At 43.4% G+C, this 14,788-nt stretch overlaps 1 protein-coding gene across 4 annotated transcripts in view; it reads left to right on the top strand.

Annotated features, from left to right (window-relative positions):
* Nucleotides 1–1,902: 1,902 nt before the first annotated feature.
* Nucleotides 1,903–14,788, top strand: part of acap3a (ArfGAP with coiled-coil, ankyrin repeat and PH domains 3a) — a 56,401-nt gene continuing 43,515 nt past the window's right edge. For all 4 annotated transcript variants that reach the window (XM_030055702.1, XM_030055703.1, XM_030055701.1 and 1 more), the window contains exon 1: nucleotides 1,903–2,064. In XM_030055702.1, the coding sequence (XP_029911562.1) occupies nucleotides 2,018–2,064 (47 nt within the window). In that variant the 5' untranslated portion in view covers nucleotides 1,903–2,017. The remainder of the gene's footprint in view (nucleotides 2,065–14,788) is intronic.

The following is a 14,788-nucleotide window of genomic DNA, read 5'->3' as shown; positions in this document are numbered from 1 at the left end:
CCCTTCCTGCACCCACGTTTTCTTTTAATTTTCTCCACCAATGTGCACTTTCAGATCAGCCGACTGCTGAGTCATCAGTTTCATAAAGAAGCAGTAATTGCTTTGATCTCAGATTTGGAAAAGGGAACCGGGGATAGGGCAAAGAGAGAGAGGGAGTGCATGTGAGAGAAAGAGACAAAGAGTCAAAAGACAGAGTTATCTCTGTTAATTTGAGCTTGTCTAATTTTAGCCCCTAAAGCAGTAAAGGACATTTACGTAAAAGAACAGTCACCCATGGGTGGGGAGAGGAGTAGATGTTCTAACAGTGGAGTCTATTAAGCTCAGCAGCATCTGCTTCCACTGGCGGGGTCCATAAAGAGCTTCCAGCTTCGTCCATAAAGCTGGTGGCCCTGGTTTTATAAACTGTGAGCACAAACTGTCACATAAAGTGTTACGTTAGAAGTTGGAAATGGAAATGGAAATGATATCTGATTTTCAGCATTAATGAAATAAACACAAATAGTCATCACAAAGCACTTTGCAAATGACTATGTCAGACAAACTGGTTTGCCAGTGAGTGGTGGTGTGTAGTCAAGACACCTCAGCTGAGAGAGAGTGAGATCATTTCCCATCAGGGCTTTTCAGTTTCGGCATAACAAAGAACAATGAACTATAAAAAAAAAAAAAAAAAAAAACTGCAGTGGAATCCCAAGCAGGCACACTCTCTCATGGTTTTCCCACTTCCTGTGAATTAATAATAGCCTCTATATTAGATGCTGCTGGAGAAATAGATGCATTTGAAATGTCATTTAACAGCTTCACTGGAAAGCGGTAGGACTGCAAATCAAATGGATTTTGGGGGGAATTCCATTGTTGGTTTCAGTGTGTCACACCTTACATTTACCGATCACACTTTCTTGTGTTTGACATTGATGGTGGCTCAATATGAGGAGGGAATGAGAGCCACCAGGTTGTAATTATGTCCCCCAAATGTAAAATGTCCGCACATATTACTCTATCATCATTTGTATTTGGTGGCAACTAATTTTGTTCTCCATATTTAGTGAAAATGTACAGAATAACAGAAAATATAAAAGACCGTACAATAATCAGCACTTAACAAAATTCTAGTGGTGTAAACACAGACAACGACAAACCTCTGCTGTTTTGTATACAGAATGGCTTGATCTCTTTTCAACAGTGACAAGAGGAAATCATTTTTCATACAACTGCAATAGCAATATACTCATATGAAATGGATTTGCTATTCATTCAAACGATGTGGCATGTGACGTCAGTGCCTTACTAATTTTCATGCAGCGGACTATTACGCATGCGCTGCTTTCAAGTGCTATCGGAAAACTTGAGGTTACTACACGTTCAGCGCACATGAACGAAATTGTAAATACAGCATAATACAGAAATCGACACCCCTGACTTTGTTATTATTCTGTATTCATGTCATATGGGAAAAATAAATATTACTCTCCTCGTCCGTACTATTTGGGAGTCTGATTTCCTTGATCTGCTGAAGTCTAATGTCGCCGAGGGAATGTGTTCAGTTAAGTGTAAATTGTCCTTAAATCCATTTCAGATATACTACACACGATAAAGCCATTTTTGACCACAGCGGAGTATGACTCGCTGTATACATGACTATTAGGCTAAATATAAACAGGTGATCGCAAAATAAGACACAGTAGTGACTGAAAACTTCTTCCACACATCCAAGTCGTTGCTTGCAAAAGTAAACTACACACCCATATCGTGTGAATGCGGCATCATTTCCCCCCAAATGCGCGTCAAGCCGGGTTCACAACATGACATCTCAAAAGTACGAGCTCAGGAAAAATCCCTTGAAGGCATCAGTGGGTCGCTGGCAGAAGCAGCGCCGGAGCCAGCAGAGCAGGACGCAGTGAGCGCTGTGGCAGCAGCTCGGAGACGGACGGCGCTCAATCGGATACTTACATCTCTGCTTCACTCTGCCCAGGAGATGAAATCCGCATTTTAATCGCGCAAAACTTCATTCCAGCCCAAGATGACGGTGGATTTTGAAGACTGTATTAAAGATTCACCCCGGTTTAGGTAAGCGCAGTTTCGTGGGCATGTGTAACTCCGTATCCTAAAATTCCCGTTGAACTGTTGCGCACATCAGCATGACATTTTTTTTTTTATCTTCGTGGTGATACGATAGTACTACGATCACACAGCAAGTAGTCGCTGCAAATGAGACTGCAATGATCTCAGTCATATCGTGTTGAATTCCTTGCATAATGTTATGTTGTGTGTTGGAATACATTGCGACAATATGGATCGCGCTCATATCTAACTGGCAGTAATTACCGCGTTAATTGGATGTTTGGTGTTTGAATTACAACAACGCTAATTAGACATATCAGTCAGATTTGGACGCAGCAGCATTTTCGCAGCATCCTCAAGTCAGCCATTATTTACAGTGGGCATGAGGATGAGTAGCAGCCATATGAGTTATCACATGGACTCTGACTAAGCCACTTAATGGAGAGCGTCTTCAGAGGGGAAAGCGTGTCTTAAAGGGATGAAGGCCTTCTGCATGTGTGCAGCATCTTGAGGCAGGAGGTGGAATCAATCAGAAAATATATGGTGGCCCTCAGATTGTCAAAAATTTCATAGCCTCTTCCTGTTGCTGTGGTGATGGGATTTCAAATAGCAGTGATGATGGTGTCCATCTGTTTGAAGAGAGGCCAGTTGACTGTAACCTGTAATAAGACACCACAGTCACACAAGGAAAGCTCACTGGAGGAAATGCTTCATGACAGGAATTCCTCTTACCTTTGAATTGACTTCCCTTTTTAATGAAGTGCTCACATGACACTGAAATGCCCACAAAGGAGTCAGTTCAAACAGTGTCACTGAGCGCCGGATCAGAGGAAACTGAAGGGTTCCATGCATGCACCGCCTCGCACTCGGACTGCTGTGCACGCATAGCACCAAAGGTTAGATAAATAAGGCAGGAATTCCTCTACACCCACATCTCTTCCCCAGACCAGGAGCCAAGAGCCTCTCAGGCTGTGTGGGGTGTCTCACTGCCTGCTTGCCTGGGTCTTTTTACATATATGTGTGTGTATTTGTTTGTGTGCATGTATGTGTGTGTGCAGCGCTCTCAGAGATAGAATCTTTGCTCCAAATCAAAGACTTCCAGACTTGGCAGCAGCACCTTAATGACTGCCATCTGGGCTGGAGAAAGGCACATCTCGGGAAGCGCTGAGTGAGGGGTATTTACACAAAACCTTCTCCTTCCATGTTCTGTGTGCTAAATGGCAAGGTTACAGCGAGACAACACTGTTAACAGCTACCTAATTTGTTATCGAGAGCTCACAGATCCCTTCCTCTGTGCTTTCATGAACTTCAGTCCAGCTATCTCTTATCTGGCCAGGGCTGTGAATGTGGAATGAAAATAAGGCTCCACACATGAACTGTTTGGCTGCAGCTATTTCGCCGGCTGAAGAGGATCAAAGGCCCACTTGGGGAGAGATGTTCCTGTGTTCTATATAAAGCTATTGTGAGCATTCCTCTAGTTTATGTCAAGAGGTGAGAGCCTTATCCAGTGTCAAGGATGTTTAAATGACTAGAGCGGACACCGAAGGGACAAAGTAAAAACATATTCTTCCAGCCACTGAAGCCTGTAATGAGGTTTTGAGAGAGCATTCAAATAGCTTCTTTGTGGAGCTATAAGCAGTGCAAATGTTATGTAACAACCCTGGAGGTGGATAGCTGGAAGGAAGCAGGCCCGGAATAGGAAAATCAAGGCTTTTCACATTTAGTTCTGTATTTGCATGACACACCACTTCCTGCACGTGTAACGCCATGCAGGAAATCAATTCTTCATGATTACCTCTCGCATGTGGCGTGTTTTCACTGTACTTACTGTAAGCTTAGACTGCTGGACGATTCACCATTGAGCGTTCTGGCCAAAACATGCAATAAAATTGAAAAACATTCGGTGTATGGTTCTATCGCTGCCATCTTCTTCTCCCCTTTCAAGCTGTTGCGGCATAATGCTGTTGTAGCACTTTCCGTTTGCCGTGTAATTTGTGTTGGAGATGGCAAACAATCTGGTGAATGAACTGACCACTCCAGGGCCCAAAAATCACTTGGACAGATTGTGCCTGTTCGGTTTTCCTTCCTGTATGTGTATTCTGTGTTTAGTCTCTATGGATACGCCAACTCGGACAGATGTGTGATTGCAACCAATGATGCTCTCCACATCTGGTTTGAGAAAGTGGTCCGTAATGATTACACGGCCACAGGAATTTGTGTGTTTGTGTTTGCTCCAGCACAACATTGGCAACATGTAACATTTGCGCTGGTTTCTCCCCACTGACATGTTAATTTGAGGTCACACTCAACATACTGTTAGAGGATAATATTGCAAGTGGTCGCACTTGGTTACGAATCAGAGTCTCATGTGATAGCTCATATGAGTTATTTGTTTTAAAATTAGCTAAAATGATGATAACTTCAGTGCAGCCACATCTAAAGATGATTCACTTCATGGACACTGCGATGGTCAGGCCATCGTTTACTGCCTGACCTTTATTTCCCAGCCTCGAGGTTTTATGTTGCACTTAAATACACTCTGAAGATGAGCAAAAACCGCCGTGAATGCTTCTGGTATCTGTGCCAAGCTTGAGAGGGTAGTCTGCTCACGCCCTCTTTGCTGTTTGGCAGGACTTGTGGCGTCCTTGATGATCCGTCCTTGTGCCCTAACAGTCCTTCAGCAGAATATGACTATTGTCCAGAAACAGCCTTGCTTCCGCTGAGAGACAGACTCTTTTCATTGAATCTGAATGGCCCAGGGCAGTGAGCCCCGATGATCCTTCCTTTCCTTCCATGTGAACAGCTGGGGGCGGGGTGCTGATGTGAGGCTGCCTTCATGCTGATGGGCATGTCATTGACTCATAGGGAGCCTTCCCTGGCAGAAGATGGCCTGGACAGGCAGGGAATCCAGGGCCAGTGACCTGTGGCGCTTATTGCTTGTGTGTCTGCAGCGCCTGTGAGAGAGCGACTGGATGGATGGATTTGTGACCCAAAGTCAGATGACAAGGGGGGCATGTCAGATTCCAGGAGATGCCTGCTACGGAGGAATGCAGAGCATGTGGCGTAAACTCTTGCTCTGTGAGAGATGAAAAAAAATCCCTGGCTGCTGGATAAACTGTTTGTAAAGCGAAGCATCTCTGGGTCTTGTTCCCAATAAATGATCTTAAATATACAAACAAAACTCAGTTAAAAATACCGAAACTGTAACTCTAGCTCTGTCTGTGATTAATACATCCCTCGATTTTATTTATGACCGTTTTCCTCAGGTCATATGCATCCAACTAGCCTTTGATTAGATAAAAGATATGCTGCAGAGGTTAAAAATGAAAGGGTTTTCTGTCCATCGCAGGCCCTAGCCAAATAAAACATGGATTGGACACAATTTTACAATCAGTTTGAGCTTTGTTTTTGCTCCCTCTACATTGTTTTGCATGTCTTCAAGATATCAGTTTTGAAGTGGAAAGTATATACTCAGTTGGTTTCAAGTGGGAGTCTTGCCATTTCAAGATATCCGTTTACTTAAAGTGATCTCATATTTAATCCATATTTACAGAAACATGCTTATTGCTGAATTGGGACCCCCATTGTGAATTCAGGCTGGGGTTGATTCCTGCTCCTGACAGTTGTATACATGGTAGGGTGCACAGCAAATGCATATACAGTACGGTAAATTCATAATGGCACTAAGATTATCTCCCCTGCAATGTAAGCAAGGAGTCGTGCCAAATTCCAAGCATCAGGGTCCTTTCAGTTCATGGTTTTGACAAAACAGTCCTGCTGAGCGTGCTGTGTTTTGTTTTTTGGGCGGTTGGAGGATATTTGTTGTCCTCCTGGAAGATCTGCTTCTCCAGATGCATGGAGCTAGAAGGGATTTCTGCTGTGTGGTCTTGTTGCTTCTGCTCTATTTCATACTGACCTCTTTCCATTTTGAATCTATGTCAGTGGACCTTCTGTTCAGCCAAGGGTGTTCCTCCCAAGACTGTGACTTTGGCCAGCAAGGGTGGGGGACACACACATTATAGTAACTGGAAAAACAGTTCTCTGACATCAAGCTGGCCACTGTCACATCCGTCTTCGAGTGCAGCAGCAACTGCCGCTGATACCTACAGCAGGCTAGTACAATGCACTACGTACCAACTGTATTCAGTGTGTTAGAGTGTGAGCTCTTTGAAGCATCTCTTGTAATGGATGCATATTTTTAGATAAGGTCTGAAACACACAAAAATGGTACTGTGTCCTCTCTTGCATCTTTTTTAATGATCACTGCCTGTGATTACCACATCAGACGCGCTGAACTGCACATTCTGCTACCATCCCTCCCACCCATGTGAGTTTATTCTGCTATTTTAATTTTTCACCCATGTCCTTGATTTCATGATTGAGAGAGCTCAATAGAGCTGGCCTGCAGGCATTTTCACCATCTTGTTCAAGGGTGTCATTGAGCTCTGTGTGTACTGGAGCTAACAACTCCAGGTAATGAAAGCGACAGGGATTAAGTCAGCAGTGTGCAGTTTGATGGCAACGTGTCTTAATCAGGGATTAGCCCACATTCCTCTGCTCAATCCCAGAGAGGCAAGGTGTCACACCTGGAAGATAAATGTCCGACTGGTGTCACCCTGCTGTCACCTTGATGTGAGGGAATGCAAACTGACCTAATGCAATGTTTTTTAAACCACAAGCCGCGCAGCATAGTTCGCCCCTCACCGAGAAGGCACAGCACCATTAGTACCATCGTAAGTGAAAGAAAAAACCTTTCATCTTTTCAAAATGAGACAAGATGAAGGGCTTTTGCCAGTTGGAGCCTCGGAGCTCACCAGGAGCCCTCCAAAGCAATGTAGGGCAGCTGTTGGAAGGTCGCCTCGGATTGATTATTAAAGACAAGGCTCTAGGGTAGACTTCAGGAAACAAGCAAGTCAACTCTGCAGCTGCAGCGCATGGACTTGAATTTAGTACAGCTATGTAGGGAATTGGTGGAGAAGTGAGTACATAGTTGGTGTAATGATAGCGACATTTTGGTTAAACAGCTGAAGGAGATGCACCTCATTGGTTGAAATGTTATCTGGACCCAAAACATTGACAAAAAGTATCAAAGTTTGTGTATTATGGGGAGAAATATTTGACCCTTGACAGGAACGGAAGTAGCTACACCGGAAGCCCTGAAATATTGGCTGTTGTCCCTAGAGGCGAAATCGTCATCAGACGATAGCGATAGGGTTCCAAGATTGGTGGAGATTAAACCCTGAAATGCTTTGGGATGCAGGGATGATGTCATCCCTGAGCCTTTTGTGTTGGAGGGGAACTCGCTGCATGAGCCCTGGCTCTCCCTCTCATTTCATTTTAATGAATAGCAAGACGTTTCACACACTGCACACACAAAGAGCCATGCAAAGCAGGGTGTTGCATTCTGAACACTGTGCTAAGCTACTTCTATAGGACATCCAAAGAGGTGACAAAAGACCTGGGGTTTTTGCCAGCGCAAACAGAAGACCTGCTCTCCCGCTTCCTTCAGCGCACAACCGGCCAGAGTGTGAACAGTTTATTAAGTGCAATGAAATCTAATAGCCAATCCACATGACTGTCATTCAGCTCAATTGAGGTTGTCTCCCTTTCAACCCAGCCATCCGGTATTGCCACAGGTTGCGCATGCTGTGTCTCAGACTTTGAATCAGCATATGGCAATGTCCTGAGCCTTAAATGATGGATGAGTTGTAGTAAACTGGCATTAGTATTCCAATCACAGCCCACAGTGAATTAAACCAATCATGACTAATGTGAGGCTGGGGAGATAGAAAACAAAAGCTGGACCAACAAATGCAGCATAACACACTGGAGGGTGCTGAATGGATTTTTAAACTCTGATAATCTAAGCCTTTAGTCTTTCTTCATGGCATGGTTCAATAAAATTACTCTGAAGTCAGCATTTTGTTGTCCCTAGCAGATTGGATTTTTGGTAATCTAGACCAAACATCTGATCTCAATTCTGTATGGGGTTCAGATATCAGATGTCTCATAATGTTTGGAAGAGAAAATCCACTTTCCCCTCGATATGTATCAGAAGGGCTCCAATTTCGCCTAGAGACAGACCCAATCATGTGTTTTGCCCGTGGGGTCATAAAGCAGAATATCTTCCAGAGAGAGCACATTGGGACATCTGGAAACATTGGCGTATTTGTTTCACAGGCATCTGATGGTAGTAAGCATGTTGGCTAGAAAATTTAGATTCAGTGCAACGTTAGTCAAGATCGAATTGAGTACCAGAGCGTAGCTAACAACAGGTTGCTGGAATCCCTAGTATTTGGATTAGTATCATCTGTGCACCTTCAACCCTTGCTGACCCGTGCAGAGGGAGTTAAGCCTGGGCTGCAACGTGACTCCATGGAGGACTGCTGGCTATGCCTTGTCAAATGGACTATAATTCTGAGTTAATATAAATAGTCTGACTAATGTTCCTGGTGGATTATCCATACACCAGAGCTTTCAGATTTACTACAGGAAAGCTCAGTGTAATAGAACGAGACAGCATTGCAGTTGCTCAGTTCCTCCCTCCTCTGAACAGTCACTTTTTGCGGCTTTCAAATCAAATTAATTGCTTCAATAGCCTGCATTGTTATAAACCATTTGAATCACCTCTCTCAAGTGCATGACCTAAAAATATCATGCACAGGTTTGAGCTTCAGGTTTTAGAAATCAGTTTAATCTGCATGATGTTTTCTCATTAGTGGCGCTGCATCTTCTTCATCTCGGTCAGTATTTCATCAGCCACGCTTTACATTGAAGATAAAGCACTAATTGGAAAAAAAAAAAAAAAAAAAAAAAAACAATTTCCTGACCACATTACGCCTACATTAATCTTATTGCATCTCCCATCATTGCATCTCAGCTGTACTGAGTGTAGCCTGTGCTGGAGGACACATGCTGTTATAAAGGATTGCTTCCCAGCTTAGAGGAAGAGGACAGCAGCAGCACGTGAGGAAGCGTCCTTGCCTGTCAGACAATGACTGGGCTGGGCTATACGGCCTTGTTGCTGTAAGTCATTTGTTGCAGACCCACAGACCCTAGACTGGGTGAGATGACCTGTCGTTGGTTGTACTTAACGAGCTTCTATAGAGGCTTGTGGGATTTAACTGGTTTGTTGAAGATCAGGCATTCTCAGAGTGTGGCCTACGGGTCAGTGACGGCCCTTGGGAACCTTTCTGGTGGCCAGCAATGAGTCAAGGAGGTGACATGATGAAATACTCTGTAAATGGTAAAACTGCCCCCCGTGAGCTAAATTGTTTAGTTAGAAGTAGCTGCATGGCAACCAGGCATCTCGTGAGATGTGAACTCACAAGATGTGTTTTACGCTTACTTCACTGTACTTCACAGACCGTATAAAGTGATGTCCCTAATCTGCAAGCAGGTGAATGCAAGGCACAAGGAGTTAAACATAAAATGCCATTATGATACTAATCATAAAATGTAGGACACATTCTGTTTTATCTGTTTTAGCCTCACTAACTACAAATTGTGTATTTTTTACATTACTGGCTGCAAACTATTTCCAAAGCATAAATTGTAGACATGCACGACCTTTGTCATTAAAACATCTACAAATGGCCAATGGATTTTTTCTCCTCCAAAAAACACAACACACATTTCTCACATGATTCACAACTGGCATGTCTTGAAAACATTTGTTTTGGAATTATTTTGTGTTCTTTTTTTTTTTTTTTTTTCTCGGGCAGCCCTCAGTCCAGTATGTCGGGTCCCTAAATTGGCCCTGCAAGTCATCAAAACTTTGAGAGTCCCTGTTGAAAAAGAACAGAAAAACAGAAGAGTGGCTGCTTGGTTTGACAAGAGAGTTATGACTAACAGATTTCGCTGTTTAATGTCATGTCTCTGAAATGTCTCCCCTGATGACCGGGCTGCTCCAAGAACTGTACTCCCATGGGGAAAGTGGCAGGTTAGTTTCCAGGTGTGTCAACATCACCCTTCCACTATATTTATCGTCCCATGGGTCAGAAACTAGGATGAAGCTGTTGATTGAAGAAGAGATTTCAACCGTAGAAGTTACTCTGGGAAATTAGTAGCATAAATGGAAATTGTTATCAGGAGCCGTTGCCCAGGAAGTATGAAACAACAGGATTAGATGGGTCTCGGGTTCGGCTCCACAAGCTCTGGGCTGTGAGTCCGCTCGGTTTTGAAATGCTGAATCACCCATGTAACCAAGACGAGCATCTGTTTTTGATTTGGACTGTCCCTCTCTCCCTGTCTCTCTCTCCCTCTCTCCCTCTCCCTTTCCCTCCTCTCTGCTTTCCCCTGTGAGCGGGGGCAGACTTCCTGGTCATGGCTGGGTCCGGGGATGGGTCAGGAAATGCGTCAGCCTGCTTAAATATTAAAAGTCTGTTATGAGTAAAGGCCAAAAAGCCCAGAGAGACGTCTCGTGATGAGGTTACTGCCTCGTTTTGACACCCAGCCCATCTCTGGCTGAGTCACAATATAAACCTGTCTCCAGATCCGGGTGCATCATATATCCCGACCAACATTGCCTCGTAGTAGATTTGTACCAGTAAATGCTCTGAAAACATCTGCAGGGGCTGCTTTCTCTCAATTTGCCATTTTTATCTCTGAAAAAAATGTGTGGACTGTGTCATTTTAACATCATGCCGCACAGGCTTGATAGATAAATGAGGCTGAATTCTGAATTCCTCTTAACTCGTCATACTTTGTTTTCTGACAGTTGTTGAGGTTTGTCTGGAGATTGTGGTCTGGTGAAAAATTCAGTGAGCCGTGGCTGCAGTTCTTTTTTTTCCCTCGACTTCTTCCTCTTGCAATTCTGTTTGTATATTTCCGCTCTGCGCTCCTTCATTCCACGTCTGGCAGAACTAACTGTAATTCTCAAGAGGGTCATTTCCAATGCCATTTTTCAGCATTGTTAACCGAGGAGAGGCAGCTATCCCATGCCTCATTGCACCCTGTCACTGTTTTGTGCGTCAAGTGTCAAGGTTGATTTTTCTGCCATCATCCTGCTGCTGGATTTCTCTCACATTCTGTAAGCTCACAGCCGGAGCTTAACATTATGCAATATTCTCAAAGCAGAGCCATTAGAACTATTTTAGCACAAATTTGCATACTTTACATAATAAAAATGCCATCTCAGGACCGTAGAAAGATTAGTAGTGGCTGTTGATGTGCGGCGAGTAAATCATCTCAGTATTTGCCTCCTTTGTGTCTTTGTTATGCTTCCTTGCTGACAGTTGCAGGGTCTGGGTCGGTCTCTGTTGCTTGACACAGGGGGTTCGTCAACGTCCTGGTCCAGAGATTGATGGGAAGGGGTCATGGAACAGAGCCAGGGATTGACGTCAGGGGCATGATGCTGACTTCAGCCCAGAGGAAACACCTGCGGGAAAGGCAGGAGGAAGTGACAGGATCCAGCACCTCTCCTGTTATCTCTGACTGTCTCTCCGTCTGCCGGGTAAACTCCCCATGACGTTGAGACATTCACATGATGTATGGGTGGGTAATGTGAATGGGCATTGGCTCCACACACTAATGTAAACCATGAATCTGCTGTTTAGACTGCATCTCCAAATTCAGCACATTTCGGTGCACACTTAATTTTGTTGGATCAAATGTTGAAACGGCAGACTTTCAGTTACTGCATTCATGTTTCAAGGCGCGCTCAAAATGAATGGATTGTCTTCATAATTCATATTGGAAGGGCTCTGTTGTTTGCACTGTTGTTTCTGCAAGTTCCATCTCCCAAGTTTTCAGACAGGAAAGGGCTGAATGCTTCACACGTCTGGTATGTCTTTCTAGTGCAAGCCAAGCTGCATGTTTAGCCCACAAAAATGCCGGGAAGACTCCCAGCTCAGCCCCACCACCGCCGGACACATCATGGCTGTGAGCGGGAGGGGTTTTTCACTGAGGGAATTCAGCTGTTTCCCCAAAATGTCAGGGTGTTAAGATGTAGGATTGGCTTACTGTGACCAGCGCTCTTTTCTGCACCCATTCACCCAGGCAGCCTGGTGGAAAAAAAAAAAAAAAAAGACTGCGAGAAGCACCATGTCTGTAGGCTTCATTGTCTTCCTCCCTTCAATGGAACATTGTCCCGGCCAATTCTCACAGCCCTTCGCTGTGTGTGTGTGCATGTGTGTGTTCTACTCTCTCTTCTCCCTCACCCTGAATATCTTCATTGACATTTTTGCATGCTGGAATCATCACGGACCACCCTGTGTTAACATAAACCTGTACCGCCAGCGGGGCTGTTTCATGTCCTGACCTTTCTCTGGTCTGTCAGACTTTCTCCCGTTTCACCCCGTAGCCGGTCAGCAGCATCCCACCCGGCTCTTACAATAGTGTTGTGACGTCTCACACATCCTCTCGCGTCCTGTATAATAACAAACACACAACTTGTTACAGTCCATTTGGCGCTGATGCACGGGACGCATTTGCAAACTGCAAATGGTTGCTAATGCTGGAATGGCGCAATGCTACAAAGCATTGTTGTGCTGAACGGGCTAATTTATGTCACACTTTCTCTACATGACGGCCTTTGTTGGCCGGCTCTGCTCTCTGTCTGGAGTGCCATTCCCCCATGGGCTATGGTGGCCTAATTGCGTAGCCCCCAACATTGATGGGGGATGGAGGGAGCTGGCACTGCATTATGCATGGGGCCGACCAACACCCAGCTGGTTTGTCAAAAAGCCTAATTGCAGTCAATATTAAAGACGTCCTCCCTAACCAGTGCCAGATTATACAACGATACAGTGATCAAATCTTTTAACCTGAACCTGAGCACTGATGGCAGCTCAAAGGCAAGTCTGAAAGCGTTTTCCCAAAGGGACCTTTGAATGATCTGCACAAGGACAAGTACATCTGCATAATTTAAAAAAAAAAAAAAAAAAAAAAAAAAAAAAGTCAGAATCAAATCAGTATTATCAGTGACATTTTCAAATCAGGATAAAGTTTACTCAAATGAGTGTCATTGAATTCATTATAAATTGTCATTTTCAAATTGGTATTTTTTTTTTTATCTTATTCGTTATCACCTTTTTTTTATCATCCTTTGTTAAAACTACCTAACATGCATTTGCTGTTATATAATTATCTTTTATTAATTGTTCTTACCCTTTTAATGCTCTCACTTTTGTGTTTATTGCTGTCCCTTCCGTTGCTCTTTACATTTTAATCCTGATTGGGTCTCTCAGTTTAAATTCTATCATTGGTTAAAATGCCTCATGGCTGTATTTTGAAAAGTGCTGTGAAAATTAAGAATATTACCACTTTTGTTATATGCAATCTCCCTCCAGGAGCTCATATGACTTTCAGCACTGTGTGATAAAGCTTTAAGACAGAGAGATGATTATTTTTCTTAAGTGTAAATGTTATCAACTGACTGCAGTGGGATCCATCTATATTTTCCATGATTGTTTGCCAGGCTTTCTATAATTGAACTGGTTCTTGAGCTGTTAATTTCAAATTTAGCCATCTCCTCTGCCACTGGCCAAGAAACACAGGAAGATCTTAGGTCAATATACAGTAATCCTGAGATCACAGGGTGACATTTGGCCAGGGGTAGTTACAGGCTGTTGCATCACATTTATCTCCGCTGTTTTGCATCTCTGCAAATGATCTCTGCCAGTAGTTTCCTTTCATATGCATGTTAAATCCATTAAAGAAATGAGAGTGCAAACAGCATTGAGGTCGCTTCCCATGATGATATCAAAGAGTGTATGTGATTTTCAAAATGACACATGTGCTTGCTGGACGGATTCCCATTCATTGTCTCTTTCTCAGCTGCATTCCACTTCAACTACCAAGAAAAATACTGTCAGCAGGAAGGTCAGCACATGGCTGCTTGGGAACGCACTGTATGAGCTGGATACTGAAGTTTCAAGCTGCATTTATATAAAAAAAAGCTGCCTAAATCGTCTTCTCTCTGTGTCTCTCTCTCTCCCTCCCTTCCTCTCTAATTATAATCTCTTACGATACAGAAGTAAGCAGTGGGGCTAGATCCTTGTCTGGACTGACCGTCATCAGTTATTGACAACTAATCTCTTTTTAAATCTCCTGTCGTGTGGTTCAAGTGTCTGCTGCAGACTGGGGATGCATTAGGACCATAGCTCTAGCTGCATCCTGTAGCTCTAAAGGCTTTCAGGAATATTTGTAGATTGATTTATGGAAGACCAGAGAGGGACCCCGCTGCATTATGTTTAACCTTTTAAGATTGAATTATAAAACCCAGACGACTTAAAGCGTTTTATAGATCATGAGATCATGAGGGGCTTCTCAAAACCCTCTTATTATTGTCAGAGCAACACTGATTTTAAGCTGTTTTGAAGTTTGTCTCTCTGTCAGTCCATGTCTGTGGTGCCATACCACTGCCATCTCACAGCTGACACAGTGAGATGAAAAGGCATGTGTGGAAAAAGCACATGCCTTTTTCAGCATTTCAGACATGCCCAGCAAATCATTTAAATGGAAATATGAAATCTAGCGGTAGGAAAAAAAATCGATTGAAGTTTCGCAACTTTTTTTTTTTTTTTTAATTTATTCCTGAGCTGATGTAATTCAAAAAACAAAAGCTACAATAAATCACAATATTCAATCACAGTACTTAGAAGTCGAATTGCAATAGAGCTTAAATACTCAAGTACATGATTTACATTGCTTTTAGAAATATGACTCGTGATGTGCAATTTCTAGAGGTGCATGCTTCAACTTTTCCCCATGGTCTAGTGTTAAAAAA

Source organism: Myripristis murdjan, chromosome 7, assembly GCF_902150065.1.
Source record: "Myripristis murdjan chromosome 7, fMyrMur1.1, whole genome shotgun sequence".
NCBI classification, from domain to species: Eukaryota; Metazoa; Chordata; class Actinopteri; order Holocentriformes; family Holocentridae; genus Myripristis; species Myripristis murdjan.
The sequence above is the reverse complement of the archived record's forward strand: the minus strand, read 5'-3'. Positions and strand labels throughout refer to the sequence as shown.